At 41.3% G+C, this 19,257-nt stretch overlaps 1 protein-coding gene across 2 annotated transcripts in view; it reads right to left on the reverse strand.

The window, feature by feature from the left end:
- Window positions 1–2,127: 2,127 nt before the first annotated feature.
- grk3 (G protein-coupled receptor kinase 3) overlaps window positions 2,128–19,257 on the reverse strand; it is a 252,745-nt gene continuing 235,615 nt past the window's right edge. Inside the window, exons 19-21 of one of the 2 annotated variants that reach the window (XM_078554290.1) lie at window positions 18,310–18,446; window positions 5,498–5,611; window positions 2,128–3,952 (exon numbers count right to left, since the gene is read on the reverse strand). In XM_078554290.1, coding sequence (XP_078410416.1) covers window positions 3,791–3,952; window positions 5,498–5,611; window positions 18,310–18,446 — 413 coding nt within the window. In that variant the 3' untranslated portion in view covers window positions 2,128–3,790. Of the gene's footprint in view, window positions 3,953–5,497; window positions 5,612–8,175; window positions 8,375–18,309; window positions 18,447–19,257 lie in introns of those variants that run through there. The other variant, XM_078554292.1, reaches the window with a different exon arrangement.

Raw genomic sequence — 19,257 nt, forward strand, 5'->3', positions numbered from 1 at the left:
GGCCTGCTCGCCGACACGTAAAATGACGCGCGGTGACGTCGGGCGGGCGTCCCGACGTCACTGTGCATCATTTAGATTTTCAGTTTGACGGGCGCGCAGTAGACTTGGCTGCGCGGCCTTTGAACTGTCAAAGGCCTATTAAAAACTAATTAAAACAATTAAATGAGTGGCCCGTCCAACCTTAAGGTTGGTGGTGGGTGGGGGGGGGGGGCAGGCAAAGAGCCCAGGCGGCCTTTGCATTTTTCATGAAACCTCATCCATGGGTGGGATGAGGTTTCTAGAAGTGTTTTAAAATTCAATAAAAATTATTTTAAAAATTGACATGTCGCAGCTTATGTGATACTGTCACATTAGGGGACATGTCTTAAAAGTTTTATTTTCCTTTATTTAAATGGTAAAACCTTAAACTGATCTCGAGACAGCTCTGTGCCTCAGGGAGATTTCTGCGCCCTTTTGCACGCATGCGCGAAAGAGCGCAGGCCCCGACTCAGGGAATCCCCACCCCGCCTGCACAGGGAGTGCTCAGCGCTTCCGGGCGAGCATCATGCCGGGCGGGCCTTAATTGGCCCGCCCATGTAAAATGGTGGCGCGGCCCCGATCGGATTCACGCCCGCCCCCGGACAACGCCCCCCAATTGGCGGGGGAGGGAAATGTTTCCCTTTGTCTTTTTGTTAAGTACTGCCTGAGTGCAGCATAGATGGGGAAAATGAACAGGGGGGATGGCACGCCTGCTATAGAACACAACTGATTCTCTTTCTATTAACCAGAGGTTCTGTTAGGGACCTGCCAACTCCCCTATCTAATTTTCCTCTCTACTCTACTCTCTGCCCAGATGGAAAAAGAAAAATCTGAGTGTTACAGGTTTATGGAGTTACTATGATAGCAAAGTCCATATCATTATCAGAAAAGTTTCTGTTGAAATAAGTTAATTTTTGACCAGAAAATAAAACTACAAAAAAAAGTGCATTACCAGAGATAACTCCTACAATAATGCAGAATTAGTCAAGTTATTGATTAGGGACTTATTGATTACATCTGTTAACCTCATCTTATCTTATCCTTATGGATTTTATTTGCATATAGCACCTTAGGCACTATTTTTTTTGAAAGGTAGCCTGTAAAGATTGACCCTGTCCCTTTTTGTAACATATAAAATGCACCAGTATTTCCTTTATGAGTCTGAAATTTGTCATTATTGCATCAGTTCAAAAAGCACTAAAGTACGAACATGAAAAAGATAAAATCTCTTGTCTGTGCAATTGCTCATCAATGCTGGCTTCACACCAGATGGCACTGTGAAATCATGCAGATGGAAGTATACAGTATCCATTTTCATTGCTTTTTGTGGGGTCGAGGAGGAAGAAGAGGGGAGGAAATAACGTGGTAAAATGTTTTCCTGGATAAGTGAGAGATGTACATCAGTTTTCTTATTGTATCATAGACATTAATGTTAACCAACCAAGCCTAAGCCCTTTAGGTTCAACAGTGCCGCCTCCCCACACCCTTGTGACAAGCCAGGGTACATATTTATTACTGATTCAAAGAGCAAGCAAGTAACATCATCACTCTTGGCAACAGAAATCATTATTATATCATCCTGAATGACAATCAATCAGGACAGACCATAGACTAGTTTTGTTTTCATCATTCTGACTATCATTTCTGTTAAAGCAGCAGACCATGGCAATGGTCGTGGTAAATTTTGAGCCCAATCCTGTCTTTGTTATTATTATTTTTCAGTACACACTAAATGCCGTAGTTCTAAACAAAAATATAACCAGAAAAACTATACACATCATCTTTGTGTTTTTTTACAGTTGAAATATGAGGTTTAAACATTTTAGTGGTACTGTAGCTAAAACAAAATGCAACAAAAAAAGAATGAATTTCAGCGTTCATGTTGCTCCCTAAATTCGGATTAATAGCTGACCCTTGTTGTGACTGACCAGTTATAAAGATGTAACAATGCATGGTCACTGTTCATAGAAGACATGTCGATAAAGCAACTCATGCTACGCAATCACCATTTAAAGATATTCTCAAGTTGTTACCATGGATTCTTGGTATATTAGTTCTTAAACATTATGTACACACTTGCACAGTAATATCTATGATAAATATTTTTTTCTCTTCAATCATTGTTTTTTTAAATCTTCCTTAATCTGTAAAGTCCATTGGCACTTTGCACTTCACGGTGGGAAGGGGACAAAGACTTTACAAAACAAATCAAGTGCTGCGTGGATCAGAAGTGTTGTAGAATGTAGGGATTCCTAAATTTTTTTGTTTCACTGGAGTAAAGGGTGAGTTGCAGCACACGTTTATGTCCCATCAACGCAATGATTTCAAAATCTTCCAAACTGTGACAAGTATTCTCACAATGGAATGGTGTCCAGTAATCCTGGATCAGTATCTGTGAACACAGAAACCAGGACCAGGCTAGGTCTGTAGATCAGCATCTGATTAAGTACAATAACTGAAAATTGCCCAGCAGTAGCAAAATAGTCCACGCTGGAACCAGGCATCACAGAAGCACGATGGGTCATGAATCAATAACTATAGTTATATATCCAGTAGCCATAAATATTTGGCAAAACACACTGATCCATGTCATTCGTTATCCATGGAAACTCGACAATGAAGTGTGACTGTGTTGTCATCTAGCAACCACTGAAACCCTATCAATAAAACAGGCCAAAAAGCAACATCCAAGTAGCCATGAAAACTTAGCGACAGCTGAGAGCGGTTATTAACACGTAGGCAACCTGGCGATCCAGTGTGGCAGCAATCGTTCTTGTCATCATAAAAACAATGCAATTAGCAGGGATGTGGAGCAGGGTGGGGTGAGGGGGAGGAAGGGTAGTGGGGAGAGAAATTAAGCACCAACACACCGTTGTTTATCACAGTCCGTATAACAAGAATCAAATGTAACTGCTCTGGTAACCATAGAAACAAAGTAATCCATCATCCAACTGATGTTTACAATCACCCAATGTTAGGTACGTACAGAAAGCAGCAGCTGGTAAACACAAGATACGTGGCACAATAGCGAGTCTGAAACAGCGAAAGAAACCCAGGTCAGATGACGATGATATTGATTGGCACATGGTGCTATTGGTGACAGATAATGTCACAAATCAGCATTTTGAGAGCAGAGCGACAGATGGACCACCGATGATGGGTCAATGTTCTATGTGAAATGTTGCAGTCCAGGAGCAAAAAAAATCTGAGTGAATCAGTGACTGAAAACACAGGTCCAGTCAGCCACTTGCTTTGTACGTCAATGTTCCTCCGACCCTCTGATATGAAGCAAAGAACACCACCAGGGCGCAATGACACATGACAAAATAAATTCTCCAAAATTATTTGGCAACATCCTCTAATCCATTCCTGTGGAGTTGGCTCATGAACCGCAGTGGTCACCGTGGTTGCAGTTAACAGATGCTACACTCATTCATCAATACTTTCAATAGAAAATACACAGCCAAGTTGTTCCAAAAAGTCTCACATTCATATCTAGTTAGATGTGTGCACATATATATTATATACTTATACATATATATATATACACACACATATATATGTTTCCATATGTGTGTATATATATGTTTTTGATATATATATATATATACATGCACACACACGCACACACGCACGCCCTGTTTTATGGGATCGTATAATTAACTAATAACGACAAGCTGGACCACGTACGAGGTGATATAGAAGTAGTTTGCACAAAACCATCCTCAGGTCTCTTGTTTCTGTTCCCCCACTCACACATAAGTGCTCTCCCTTAAAGCCCATTGCTGTTCCTGTGGCTGAGGGGGGGTTTGGTCAGCTCTACCACTGCTGAACGTGACTTATTCAGCATCTTAGGGGCTCTTCGCAGGACCCTCTGAGCCTCGTTGAAGGCTTCCGTTAATTCTTTCTTCCACTGGATGAACTCTGGGTCACTCTGGGGAAAAAAAAGGAGAGTGCAGAGGAGTTAGTGTAAGACACTGTGCTTTCATTTGGATTTCCCAGTTTTCTCCTGGAACCAAAGATTAGTGCTAGGGTACTGGTTTTATGGCCACTGGGTGCCTTCTGGTATCTTCCCCAAAGTTATTTGGGACTCAAAGCAGTCAGTATTAGCAAGATATTTGATTTTGAGGGGTACTTCAGCTCAGCCTAATACTGTCTTTGCCCAAAGTTCATACATGAGTGTTTTATAACAGTGGTTCTTAAACAACATTGCCCAGGCAATCTTTCCCTCAAAAGAAACAGACTTGTTTAAAAGGGAATCGGCCCAATCTTTAATCAAGTATTTGCTCCTTTCCATTATGTCAAGTATATAATAACTTTGTCATAAAGGATTTCTGTTTTGGTCAGGACAAACAATAAACATCCCTGTGGACTGGAACATTTTCCTACATTTTACATCCATCCACTCTTCCATCAAGTATAATGATAACTATATGGAGCATAAAATGTGAGGTTTCCATTCTGTGCTTCACCGATTCCTGCATCTTCCCTGAAGGAGAAAGCTGAGTGTCAAATTGTGCTCAGTTCTATGAAACCAAATTGAGACTAGCAAATGACTTCATCCAGTGCCTTACAATGAGTAGATTTAAGGCTTTTCATCCCAACAGTCCAAGGATTCATCTTTGGTCCCCAGAAGTGAAAGATCAGTGTCTAACGTGCACACACCTGACTTCTCTTTTTTAAACAAAGAACAGCTGTAGTACTGACCTGTGTACTACAAGTTACATTCCTTTAAAACAAATAACCTTTATAAATAAAAATCTAATCAGGATTGTTGAGTAATAAATTGACTCAAGCCCACTCCTGCATGTCCTAGTGCAGCAACGTGACATTTCTATTTCATGTTACCTTTACTTATAGTCCATGGTTGCAGCCAGGCGTGTACAAGGTTACGCTCATTGTTAGCACCAATTATGTCTAAACACTAGACTGTTTTGTGCTCTGAACACTCATTACCTAAAATCTAGGCTGAATGTATATTGTCACATTTAATTTGGGGCGTTTACAGAAATTATAGGGAAAAGGCTTCCAATCTTCATCTGGGATAGATTAAACCTCAGGATTGCGAAGCGATACCATATACTGAACCCCCATGTGTGCAGCAGCAAGGGGAGGAAACCCAATTCTGGTGGTGAAAGAATCGTGATCAAATGTCACTCAATTCAGGAAGAGGAAACATTTATCAGTTAGGAAACCAAGAATCCATTGTGAATAAAGCCTCACAAGATTGACTGATTTGAAATCGAATAGTTGAAGAACTGTAAAGGCCTTTCTCAATGATTGAGACTGTCAAATTGCAGCTCTTTTCTTGAGCAAAATTGAGCTATAACAATGATTTGTAAAATAAAAACAAAATGGAGGCAGTGGAAAGGGAATGAATGCCTTCTACCTCCTCCCTATGACTGCATCATTGCCAGCCTATATCCAGATGAGACAGAGCAGACATCTTCACACCTCCCAATTTGCAGGAACCACTCACCTCACATTGCAGCACAAATTGCTTTCCTCCCTTAATCCGCAGGAGGATACATTTCTTATCTTTAATCTGAGTCTCTTCCACCGACACTATCTGCTCCATTGTCAGCAGGCTTTGCTAGATTAATAAAACAGAAAAGAAGAACTGAATTCATTCAGAGATGAATCTCAAATGCTTCCTTAATTTGATTTTGCTGTGGATTGCATCTGATTCTGTGCTGGAATCTTATCACTATTTAGTATCTAAACTACGGCATCCTAGCTATGGGAGAAGCCACCTTAGAAAAAGAGGTGCATAGCTAATAACACTTCTGGATACACGTTAGCTAACGCATGAAGTAAGACAACGAGGCGGAATGGCAGCAGCAGAGGAAGGAAAAAGAAGCCAACCCAGGCTGTGACTTCCACTCCCCTGCGCAACAACGTGCCCCCACTGTGGAAGACCATGTGGATCCAGAATTGGGCTCCTCAGTCATCTGAAGTCTCACCAAGCTTGACGGACGTCATCCTCGATTCTGAGGGACTGCCGACCAGCTAATGCACAAAGTAAGAGGGATGCTGGATGAAGAGTTAACATCTGAGGCAAATTTTATGGTGAAGCTCAGTGCTTTTGTGGTAACTATGCTGAAGGGTGGCCAAGTGCTGGAAACGTGTTAGTGTTCTGCAGGTGGTAAAGGTTGTAAGATTCAGTTGCTGGTACTGCTTAGCCTTGATAGGCCACCCATTTCCCAAGATAAAGATTTATGCTAGGTCACCATGTGCAATAACAAGCAAAGGCTCAGAGTCTAACTAACTGGAAAAGGGAAGGGGAAAATTCATCAGGTGAAACCCGATGAAAGCTGTAGGAACATCAACAGTTGCCTGCTTCTCTGAGCCTGTGCATGACTGGATGGTTAGATGGAAAGAAAATAGATCAGTCTAAAAACCCATAAATATAACCAAGGTTTTCTAATTTGCAGCGTATTTACCAAATATATTACTTTAACTGTTTACTACCCAGTCCCTAAAGGAATTGCAAAGCTTGTACGTTACAGTAACTGGCACAGTCAGTAAAAAGATCAAATAATATCTGCCTACACATTTCTAGGCCCTGCTGGAGAATTAAATCAAGGCACACTACCTAGCATTTTCTTTTCTGTCATTGTGCATTCATTGCTAATCTGAAACAGAAGATTGGGCATGACTTACATGCTGCAAATAGTTACCATATATGGCTGAATTTGATGTTAAGTTTGAGAGGGAGAACAGAGAGTCACAAACCAAAATTTAAAATTACGCAAGGCAAATTTCGAAGGGATGAAATTGACCACAGTTGAAGTGATGGACTGTTAATGTGTTAACCTACTAACAGTGATGTATCTTCAAAGTGGTACCTGGTATGATACAAAATAGTACATACCCCTTAAAGGCAAAGGCTCCACTTTGTAATTAACAACCATGGTCAAAAAATGAGTCAAGAGACAGTGCCAAGCTAAAAGAAAATGCTGACACAAATGCAAGAGAAAGTGGAAATCTGCAGACTGGGAGGACTATAAAAAACAACAAATAAAGTAATACAGTTGCAAAAATGGAATATGAGGGGGAAAAATTTGCAACGTTATCAAAGCTAACAGCAGTTTTTAAGAGAAAGGGGAATGTAGGACCATTAAAGATAGATGAAGGTAAGACTTCAATGGACAATGATGAAATGTCAGACTTGTAAAATGAATACTTGATATTCATTTTCACAGTGGAGCAGGAGGACTAAATACAAGCACACAAGGGATCCTAAAATAATGGGAGGAATTTAGACAATCTTATGTAAGTCAAAAAAGAGAAAAAATGGGACTTAAGATAGACAAATCTGATGATTCCAGCCAAAGATATTAAAAGGAACATGAGGAAATTACTGGTGCAACAGTCATACCTTTCCAAAGCTCTCTAGATTTAGGAATTGTGCTTTTGACTGGAAATTGACAAAATCATTAATAGTTAAGGAAGCAATTTAAATTACTGGAATCTATTATCAGGGGCTGTATATAGACAACTATGAACTGATCAAAGAGAATGAGCATAGCTTTGTGATGAGTAGATCATGTCTGACAAATCCAGATGACTTTTTTTGAGGAGGCCATTGTCATAGCAGATAGGGGAATGCCTATGGATGTGGTCTATATGAATTTGCAGAAGACATTTAATAAGGAAGTATTCTCTGATTAGCAGGATGTGACAGTTGTTCTTTAGGTTTTTGTATCGGGCCCTCAACTTTTCACCATATTTATTAATAACCTGGAAGAAGGAATAGGAAGCTAAATGTTCAAGTTTGCAGTTGGCATTAAATTAGGAGGCAGAAAATGTATTTCTAGAAAAACTAAATAAAAAAAACTTTCAGTTTTCTCATCCTTTCAGAATACCAATCAAAACAGATACATACTGTCCCCATTGGACTGGTCACAAACTACTCTTGTCATACCACTAGAGTGACAATATATGTTGCATAATCGGCTACACTACCATCTGTGATTTAACATAATCTGAAGAGCAGGCAGATCATGATGTCAATGTGCAGGGCGATTTTGGAGCTCAAAACATCTATGTCATCTCTTAATATTGCACAGATGAACACGCACACATTCATGAGCAGGGAGGACCCTCAGCCAGCACCGTTGCTATTTAAAGGGATCATCAATTACTTACGGGTTAGTTGCTGGCTGATTTCTTCTGGTCGTTGCTATGATTCGATGAAGGTTTGGTGCTTTCTACGGTTGTTTAACTTGCCAAATTCAACAGGGTGTAGTGTGGGAGGTGCTGAAGCAGTTTATGCTGAATTCAAGGCCTCTTCACAAACCAGTTGCTCCCAGACATTGGTGCACAAAGGCCTTCCCCTTGGAATACAGCATGGCTGGGAGAATGAACAGAGCCCATGTAAAGCAGGACAAATGGGCGGTGGAGAAGCGGGTGAAAGACTCTCATTTGGAGGCCATATCCAAACAGGGTGCTCAGGGGTCAATTCTTGTACCTAACCTCAAGTGAGGAACAACTTGTGAAACATCTATGCTTCAGTAAGGATGCCCTCATTGAAATCTGAAATCCACCAGCTGCTACAGGTGCAAATATAACCTCAGAGCAGAGCGAGGGCCACATTGCCAATGGCTGTCAAGACAGCCATGACTATGAACATTTATGTATATGGGTCTTTCCATGCTGGAAGTATTTCCAACATCTCACAGTTTGCCATCTACTGTTGCATAAGGCAGGTCACCGAGATTTCTTACGCAATGTGAACTAATGAGATTTCATTCTCTCTTAACAGAAAAAAGGAGGCGGAGAAAGTACATGAGTTTGCTAGGATTGCATGCTTCCCCATGATGCAGCATGCCACTGACATTGTTTTGCAGACACTGTTTGTCAACTGTGCTCCATAGCAGAACCGAAATAGATTGCATTCCTAAAAGTCCAGCTGACCATAGTCAGCAGGTCAACGTTCGGTATCCTGGCAGCAGTTGTGATACCTTCATTCTCTGGCAGCCCACTGTGCTAGCTGCATTTGAGCGATCACGATAAACCAAAGAGCGGTTACTGTGTGACAACAGCTATCTGCTGACAACATGGCTGATGCCTCTGGTGTGCCCCCCAACCCCATGCACATGTGTGTAACATGCATTCAATGAAAACCATGCTGCCACAAAAAAATGTGACAGAGCAGAGCATTGTTACGCTGAAACAACATTTCTGCTGCCTGGATGGCTTTGGAGAAGGCCTGCAGTACTCAACAGGTCAAATGTCAATATTTGTGGTGGACTGCTGTACGCTGCACAACATCTCTATCACGAAGGCACAGCCCTTCCCAGCAGCTGTAATGTGAAAACCTGAAGAACAGGAGCTTCAGGCGAAGGAGGAGGAGGAGGGGGAACAGAGAGAGAGAAGACAACATAGACAGCCTCATGCGAGTCCAATACCAGAAACTGCAACCACCTAGGGACTGGGCATGTTAAAGGCACAACCGGTTCAGTCGAACCTACAATGTTCTCCTCAGTAACATCAGGGGACTTGTATCAAAATTGTAGTATAGTCCAGCAACAGGCTGACACAGTGAAACCTTTCAATAAATGTCAGAGACCCCTCCATCACCATCCCAGGTTATGCCCTATCCCACCAGCAGGACAGACCCAGTAGAGGTGACAGCATAGGGGTATACAGTCAGGTGAGAGTGGCCCCCATCCTCAACATTGATTCCGGGACTCGTGAAATCTCAAGGCCTCAGTTCAAATAAGGGCAAGGAAACCTCCTGCCAATTCTTGCCTTCCAGCCTCCATCAACTGATGAACCTGTACTCCTCCATTGTGAACACCACTTGGAAGAAGTGCTGAGGGTAAATAGGGCACAGAATACACTCTGGATGGGAGACTACAATGTCCATCACCAAGAGTGGTTCAGTAGCACCACTGCGAATGGCTGAGTACTAAAGAACTTATCCTCCAGACCGAGCCTGTGGCAGGTGGTGAGAGAACCAACAAAAGGGAAAAACCTACTTGACCTCATCTCACCAATCTAGCTCTTACAGATGCATCTATCCATGACAGTATTGGTACAAGTGACCACCACACAGTGCTTGTGCAGACAGAATACCATCTTCAAAACGTGGCCATCCTCCAGTGAGTTGTGAGGCACTGCCATCATGCTAAATGGGATAGTTTCAGCGTGATCATTGCAGTTCAAAACTGGACATTCATGAGACCATTTGAGCCATCAGCAGCAGCCAAGTTGTATTCTACCACAATCTGCAACCTCATGCCCTGGCATATCTGTTGTTCTACCATTACCAGCAAAGCAGATGACCAATCCTATTTTAATGGGGAGTGTAGGAGATCACCAGCACCAGGAACACCCAATAATGAAGTGTCAACCTGGTGAAGCAACATCACAGAACTACATGCATGCTAAAGAACAGGAAGCAGCATGCTATAGACAGAGATAAGTGATCCCATAACCAAAGGATCAGATCAAAGCTCTGCAGTCTTGCCACATCTAGTTGTGAATGGTGGTGGACAATAAAAAACTAACAGGAGGAGGAGGCTCCATGAACATCCCCATTCTCAATGATGGTGGAGCACAGCATATGAATGGGAAAAACAAGGTCAAAGTGTTTTCAATCATTTTCAGCCAGAAGTGCTAAGAGGATGATCCATCCGTGCCTGCTGCTGAGATTCCCACCATCACAGATGCCAGTCTTCAGCCAACTTTATTCACACCCTGTGATATCAAGAAATAGCTGAAGATAATTGATACAGCAAAACCTTGGGGCCCAACATTTTTTTATCCATTCACAGGACGTGAACATCACTGGCAAGTCCAACATTTCTTGCCCACCCCTGGATGCCCTTGAGAACATGAACCGCCTTCTAGAACCACTGCAATCCATGTAGTCTTGGTATATCCACAGTGCTATTAGAGGGGTAGTTTCAGGATTTTGACCCAGTGACAGTGAAAGAATGACGATTAAGTCCAAGTCAGGATCATGTAAGGCTTGGAATGGAACTTGCAGCTGGTGGTGTTCCCATGTGTGTGTCTGTGTCCTTCTAGGTGGTAGAGGCTGCAGGTGCTGTTGAAGGAGGCATGGCATGTTGCTGCAAGTGCACCTTGTAAATGGTACACACCGCTGCCACTGTGTGTTGGTGACAGAGGGAGCGAATGTTTAAGGTTGTAAATGGGGAGTCAAGCAAGTGGGCTGCTTTGTCTTGGATGGTGTTGAGCTTTTGGTTGTTGGAGCTGCACTCATCCAGGCAATGGGGAGTATTCCATCATACTCCTGACTTGTACCTCGTAGATGGTGGACAGGCTTTGGGGAGTCACAGAATTTACTTGCCACAGAATTCCCAGCTTTGACCAGCAATTGTAACCACTGTATTTATATGGTTGGTCCAGTTAAGTTTCTAGTCAATGGTAACCCAATGAATATTGATGGTGGGGGATTCAATTATGGTAATGCCATTGAATGCCAAGGGGAGATGGTAGGATTCTCTCTTGTTGGAGGTAGTCTCTGTCTGGCACTTGTGTGGCACGAATGTTACTTGCCACTTATCAGCCCAAGCCTGAATGTTGTCCAGGTCTTGCTGCATGGAGGCATGGACTGCTTCAGTACCTGAGGAGTCATGAATGGTACTGAACATTGTACAATCATCAGCGAACATTCCCACTTCTGACCTTATGATAGAGCAACGGTCATTGATGAAACAGTTGGAGATGGTTGGGCTTGGCTCACTACCTGAGGAACTCCTGCAGCAATGTCCTGGGGCTGAGATGATTGGTCTCCAACAATGACAACCATCCTCTTTTGTGCTACCTATGACTCCAACCAATGGAGGATGTACCCAGTGACTCCCAATGACTTCAATTTTGCTAGGGCTCCTTGATGCCACTTGGTCCAATGCTGCTTTAATGTCAAGGGCAGTCACTCCACTTCATCTTTGGAATTCAGCTCTTTTGTCCCTATGTGAACCAAGGCTGCAATGAGGTCTGGAATTGAATGCCCCTGGTAGCAAACAGCAACCTACTCTCAATTCAGTCAAGCTGTTTTTAAGAAACATAAAGGAATGATTCACTTTTCAGAATCCCAACCAGGTATGTGGCTGTAAAAACGGCTAGCTCATGGACAAGATTCTATCATGATTGGCTGTCACCGAGTGATGTTACTCCATAAATAACAAGAGGGTCAAAAGTTATTGGGGGAAGGCAGGAATGTGGGTTATAATCAGATCAGCCAAGATCTTATTGAATGGCGGAGCAGGCTCGAGGGGCCAAGTGGCCTACTCCTGCTCCTAATTCGCATGTTCATGTGTATAAATTATAGTTCTGCTAAGTAGTGTGGAAATAATATGGTGTAGTTTGGGGAGGTACATATATTTTATGAATTTCTTACTCTCCTGTAGTCTTTCCATGATTATGTAAATAGACTAGGGATCTGTTCCCACTCCTTTCTCAATGCTTATTTATCAAATGCTTGCCTGTATAGTGACCACAGGTAGCAAGTGACCTCCATTCAGCACATTCTTAGTGATATAGCTAGTTTAAAAATAAGTCCATCAAGTTTGCCACCGATCATGTAAAATATCATGTATTATGGATTCCACCCCATCATTTTGACCTTGAGGAAATGTCTTCAGAAAAGTTTTCAATCCCCAAAGAGCTTACCAATGTGGGAGGCACAATCCAGCAATATCTAATTCCACAATACGCTTGAATTCCTGCTGTATTTGGTAGTGTAGGATTCTGACTGCAATTCTGCAGACTGGTGGATACAGGTGAGCTGGCTTTAAAAGAGGCAGCTACCCTGGTCTGCACTTAGATCACTGATATCTGTCTGGGCTCATTAAGTGTACTACAATTAGCTCCAGTGCTCAGCATTCCTGGGTTAGGGAGGGGATAATTAACCAAACTTTCTGCTCCTGATTGCTGTTTCATGATCTCTGCTGGAAGAATACAGATAGATATGAGGATTTGTGTGCCATATATACTTCTGTAATAGTCCATCTTGTGTAAAAGTCGACCCCCGACTTTTGGCAAAAAAATCCTAACTCTTTCTAACCATCCACTCGTCACCTCTCTGCAGGCTGACTCATTCTCTCTCCCTCTCACCAACTCTCTCCCTCTCACCAACTCTCTCCCTGTTCGCTACTTCCCTGCCAGACTCTCTTGCTCACCGCTTCCCTGCCTGACTGCACCATGTGTGGCTTCCCTGCCTGACTATCCTGCTCATTGCTTTCTCTCCCAAACCCTTGTGGTGAGCAAGGGCTCAGGAGAGAGGCAGCGGGAGGGAGGAAGCAAGCAAAAGGAGCTGAGAGCAGGAGAGTCAGGCAGGGAAGCAGTCAGTGGGACAGAGTCTTGGGGAGTGGGAGAGGCCGGTCCAAAATGGTGCCAGTCAGTTCACGCACTCTCCGTCGACCTTGACACAAAACAATTTCAACCCTTCGAAAATACTACTCCTGTATAATCGACCTTCTACTTTTTTCCTAAAAATTTAAAAACATGAGTATATACGGGGTATTTTATGTTTGTTTTTAAAATGTAATGGTCAAAATGGAAGTGGATGTTTCTTCGCAATGTTTCAAATTGAAAGATAGGAGACCGGCTACCTGAAGGAATCAGATAAGGTTGACTGATAAGTAATTTAGTCACAATAAAAGGGGCTTTATGTGTCAGTTGAATACTCATTATCCTGACGATCCCAGCAAGCAGTCAAGATCGTTAGGACAGAAGAAGGATGGTTAAATAAATGACTTAAAAAACACATGGATAGCATAGTATGTTTCTACTTGCGGTCATGTCATGTTCCCAATTATTGCTCATAGAATACTTGGTAGGGCCCACTAATCATGTGAACATGGTGTCATTTTGGTACCCATTGTGCATTACTAACTGCAGGTATTTCAAATTTGCATTCTTATGCAACAGTGGTTTACAGAGGGTAGGGAAATTTGGGAAAAAAATACTTCACAAAAACAACCACTACAGCAGGAATGTCTCAAATATATCAGTAATAGGGGCTCTGGATCTGAAGGGAGGGGCTTTACGTAGAGAGGGCAGGCCACCAGGGGAGATTCACACAGGAAAGGTGGTAATGAGTATCGATCTGTGTGCTGTATAAACTGACTACCCGTGGCTTTATATCAAGTCATTTAATTGCCTTTGAATTTTGCCAGTTTTCAGCTAATCTTCCAGAAAGACTGCCATGTGGTAAATTTGGTTTCCTGCTGCAGAAGAAAAGGAAATATCAGCCCAAGATGCTCTCCCTTCCCAATGAAGGATGGCTCAGGTGATTTTGAAGAAACTAAAAACAAAACGTAACAATTCAAGGCATTCTTCAAGTTGAGTAACCAAGTTTGCAATTGCTAAGGTGCTGACTAAAGGAGAGGGGAAGAATGAGAGACAGAGAGACAATGTAGGATGAAAAAGACTAGCTACATGCTAATAAAGCTCATCGTGACATCCCCACAATACACTCATAAAACTTCAACTATAGCATGGGAGAGCAGGGTAGATGCTATAGTTTGACAGCATTGTTCTTACCAGCCTACGTCTTTTATAAATAATCCAGGCATCCTAGATGGAAAATAACATGACAAATCCTTTGTTTGATTAGATCTCACTTTATAGAGCATTGATCCACTGATTTACTCCTTGCAATGAAACCCTGTTAAAATTCAGATGTTTAAACTTTCAAATGCAGTCACATGAGATTGCACCTCATAGACTGAAACTTCCAATAGTGGCTTATTGCATGGCAACAAAATACCACTGTGTATATACATGATCAAACATGTGTGACCTGGCATTGACATTTGGAATATCAAAAAGATTACCTAAGGTGTGTTACCTTAGAGAAAATGTGTTTTCCATCACAAAAAGAAAACCATTACTTTAAACATTTATTTAGGCAAAAAAGATGTACGACAACAAAAACAAACACATATATGTGTATAGATTGGTACATTCAAATGGAGTTCTCTGCTGGATTTCACTTGGGAGTGCAAAATCAGACAATGTATAGATCACCACTCTACATCTAACTTGTCCTGACCTATATGTTTAACAACACAGCAATGATAAAAAGTCAGTTTACCAGAAATAACATCCCTCACCATTAAGAGCACAAAACATTTCCTGGAAAAATGCTAAAAGAGACACCCAAAATAAATTATTAACTGTCATGGACAAACAATAGTGGTGTTGGTGTGGCATGATCTTTCAACGCAGGCAAGGCTGATGCATGCTTGCAGTGTACCTTAAATCAGTGGCTTATTTTCAACATATGTCCAGCACCCATCTCCCTTTTATCTTCCACATCAATCCTTAGATTTGAGAAAGAGTACAATAATCTTGCAAAAGTGCCATTTATTCCACCTGCATGCTGGTCGTGACTGGGTTAAAGATCATGCTGCACAAATACCATGCAGTTTGCCTGTTGCAGTTAATTATTTATTTTGGGTTTCTTTTTTGGATTTTTCCAGGGAATGTTTTGTATCCATCATGGAGAGGGATATTATATCTGTAAGACAGAATTTTTACCTTGGCTATGTTGTTAAGCACTGCATGTCAGGTATGTCAGAGTAGATGCAGAGTGAAGATCCTTCTAGTCTACACTGTCCTATCTGGCAAGTCTGAGTCAAGCACAGAATAGGTTAGCTATCTATTTAAGCTCCCTCCACAGAGTCTGATTGAGCAATCCCCAGAGAGGTACAAAACCTTTCCTTTCCTACTGTCCCAATGTCAGAAGACTGCCCTTGCTGCATTAGTGTGACATTTTCATTACTATCCAGTTATCCTTGTGGACTCTCTGTGATTGGGTAATGAGAAGGGACCAGTATATTGTAAGCAGGGCAGCATGATGATGCAAATTCAAAATGGCATCAAATCAGACATAGTCAACTATAAACATATAATCTTAATTGAATCCTGTGTAGAATCAATTACCAGGGGGAAACTTAAAGACTATATGTATAAAAATAATAATCAACAACAGTTAACATGGATTCAGAATGATTCCTGCTGACCAAGCACCTCAAACTCTTTGAAAACTGGCCAGTGGTAAATCCTACCAATTCAATATAAACAAATATACGACAATGCATGTCAGACGGAAAAAAGGGCGTAACATGTACTGCGTGAATGATGTTGAAATAGCTAAAGGTGAGGTTGAAAAAGACTTAGGAGTCTTAGAGGACCCGATGTTCAACATGCCCAACCAATGCAGAGCAGTAATTAACAACAGAACGATGAACTATATTGTCAACTTTGCTTAGTGATAGCGCTTGCATTTAAGTCAGAAGGTTGTGGGCTAAAATCCCATTCAAGTTATGGATTTGAGTACATAACTTAGGATGTCACATCAGTGAAGTACTGACAGAATAGTTCATTGTTGGTGCTGGTGCCTTTCTTAGATAATAAACCATAAGCCTGTTCAGGTGAACATAAAATACATCACAACACCATCTGAAGAACAATAATGTAATTGTCTTGGAGTTGTCTTCTGACCAATATGCATCCCTCAACCACAATAAATTATATTAACCTTTGTTTGTGGGGCCTTGCTGTGTGTGAGTTGGCTGTCATGCTTGTCTCAAAAACTGTCACTAAACTTGAAAAGAAATTTGTTAGTTGTTAAGGGCTTTGAGACATCTTGGGGTTGCAAAAGGTTCTATATAAATGTAAGTCCTTTCTTCCTTTATATATCTAAAACTGTCAAATATAAGTAACAAAGTCATGGTCAGAGCACAGCTTGAGTACTGTGCCCAATTCTAAGCACTGAGACACAGGAGTGTTAGCGAGTTCAGGGCAGTGCAAAGAATGACAAGGATGATCCCCAATCTTAGAGGTCTGAGTTATTAGGAAAGACTGGAGACACATTAGGTGATCAGCCTTGAAAATACCTGGGAAATGATTTTATAGGGATCATAAATAGTATGAAAAACGTCAATCTGGAAAATTAAATTGCAAGAATGGGACAAAAGGGGCAGAAGTTCAAACTAGTAAAAGACAACTTTAGGAGTTTTATTAGAAGTTTTTTTCACAAGAGTGATCAGTACATGGAATTGACTTCTGAATAGTATAATAGAACGAATATCTTTGAATTGTTTAGGAATCAACAAGAAAGGTGGAACAGCATTCCTCAACCACAATTATCTTGAAATCTTGTGAAGTACAAAGTTCCAAGAATGCATCACATACTGTACTGACTGATTTTGGTGATGAAATACTGCCTCAAGATGCTTCAGAGTGACTGACAGTGTATTACAATCTTTGAAAGACCAAAGGGAGCAGTTTTTGGGGATGGCGGTATGGATTACCCAAGTTCCCTTAACCCCGCACCTCTATAAGATTTTATACAGTCTTCATCATCCCGTGTAAAAAGGGGCTGATCTAGATTTTCTTATTTTTAAAATATTTGGGGAATTCTTGGGGAACCATGTCAATTTCATCATTTCGTAACTTGTTTTTTAAATTAGGATCTATTTAAGCCATTACTTGAACAAATTTGAAAAGTGTGTGGTGGGCAAGGAACTCAAAATGAGACATCAGATTGAAGAAGTAACTTCTTCTGTATGACATGATGGTGTCCCCTCTATGAATTAATTTTCATAATTTATCCAGAGGGGTCACAGTCAAGAACAGGCTACACTATCAGAAAAAAAATGCTTCATGAAAAAGTTACTGGAACCACTAAAATAACATTGTAGTAATTTAAGAAGCGGTTTTCTGTTTTGGCGTTCATGTACATATGATCAGAAAACAGCACATCCTCAAACATGCATAGATTAAATCAAGGGCTGTGTTTTGAACATTTTTATTTATGCTTTCTGAATGCCCAGACTGTATTGAAATGGAAAATTTCTGATATAGCTCCCATTTAAAGTTCAGCTTTACATCATGCCTTTAGCATTTTAATTTAAGTTCCCAATAATGTCATACGACAGAATAGATGATGAGGAGCTGCAGGATGTGATTGATACCCCATGCATCACATTGACTACAATTCACTTGGGGCTTTATTACTCGTGTTTTCAAATGAGTCCATTTATGGGATAGTATGGTAGATTTCTTACTTGTGTGCTCCTGGTATATTATTTTTAATAAAAATTCATGGGCTGGATAAGCTGAAATGCACCCCAATTAATTCCACTCTAATGCGTTTTATCCTTCGTGCCCTATATACTCAACATTCAAAGATGCTGAGTGAGACATTAACCTTGGTACGACTTTCACTTTTCTAATGCTATTTCGACAGTGATACACCTACTCACAGAATAGTCTCTTCACTTCTGTGAGTCTAACACTGCTTACCCGTGACTCGCCCTCTCCTCTCCACTCCAGCCGATTTGGAAAGAGGTAGAAATAACGACGTTGCCACTGGGTCAGGAAAGGGTTTCCTAGTTTCAGCATATAACCATGCATAATGCAGTCTTTCCCTAGGGCATAATCTGTATATAATATAAAAAGCAACGTTAGTCCAGGTTCTCCTCGGAATGGGAACAAAGAAATTGATTTTAAATTCCTTAATGTAATTTATCCCTAGTTTTTTCATCTTGCTTGTAAGCATGGTTGTACCTATCTGGGCAGGCAGGCTATGTGCTCTGTTAAAGTCACCTTTAGCACATAAAGCTCAGGTGGAAGACACCATTCAGGCAGGGCCCCTTCCCATTCTTCCTTTGTGCATGCAAGGCATTCCACTGACCCTGCCTGATGCAGGCTGGGGCAGAGTGCTGGATTGTGCACGCAGCATCCAAGTCCATGGCACTGAACATTAGGGTTTCAATGGAAGACAAAGGGGTGGAAGCTATGTTACTGTTATATAATAGTCTGGTTAAACTCCATCTTAAATACAACATTCAGTTCTGCATAATGAACTTCAGGAAGGATATAGTGGCCTTGGAGCAAGGCAGCACAGCTTCATCAGAAAGGTTAAATTATGTGGACAGGTTTCATAGGCTAGACTTGCTTTCTTTTGAGTCTGGAAGATTAAGACGTAATCTAATTGAGGCACGTAAAGTGATTGAGGGATTGGATGGGGTAAATAGAGACAAACTATTTCTAGTGTATGAGTTCAGGACAAGGATTTATAACCTTAAAATTAAGGCTAGGTCATTCAAGGGTGATGTCAGAAAGTACTTCTCCATGCCAGAGTGGTGGGAGTCTGAATTCTCTGCCCAATAAAGATTAGGCAAGGTCAATTTAAAATTTCAAAATCAAAATTGACAGGTTTTTGTTGGACAAGGGCTTTAAGGGTTATGG

The sequence above is a fragment of the Cetorhinus maximus genome, chromosome 12, assembly GCF_964194155.1.
Source record: "Cetorhinus maximus chromosome 12, sCetMax3.hap1.1, whole genome shotgun sequence".
Taxonomy (NCBI): Eukaryota; Metazoa; Chordata; class Chondrichthyes; order Lamniformes; family Cetorhinidae; genus Cetorhinus; species Cetorhinus maximus.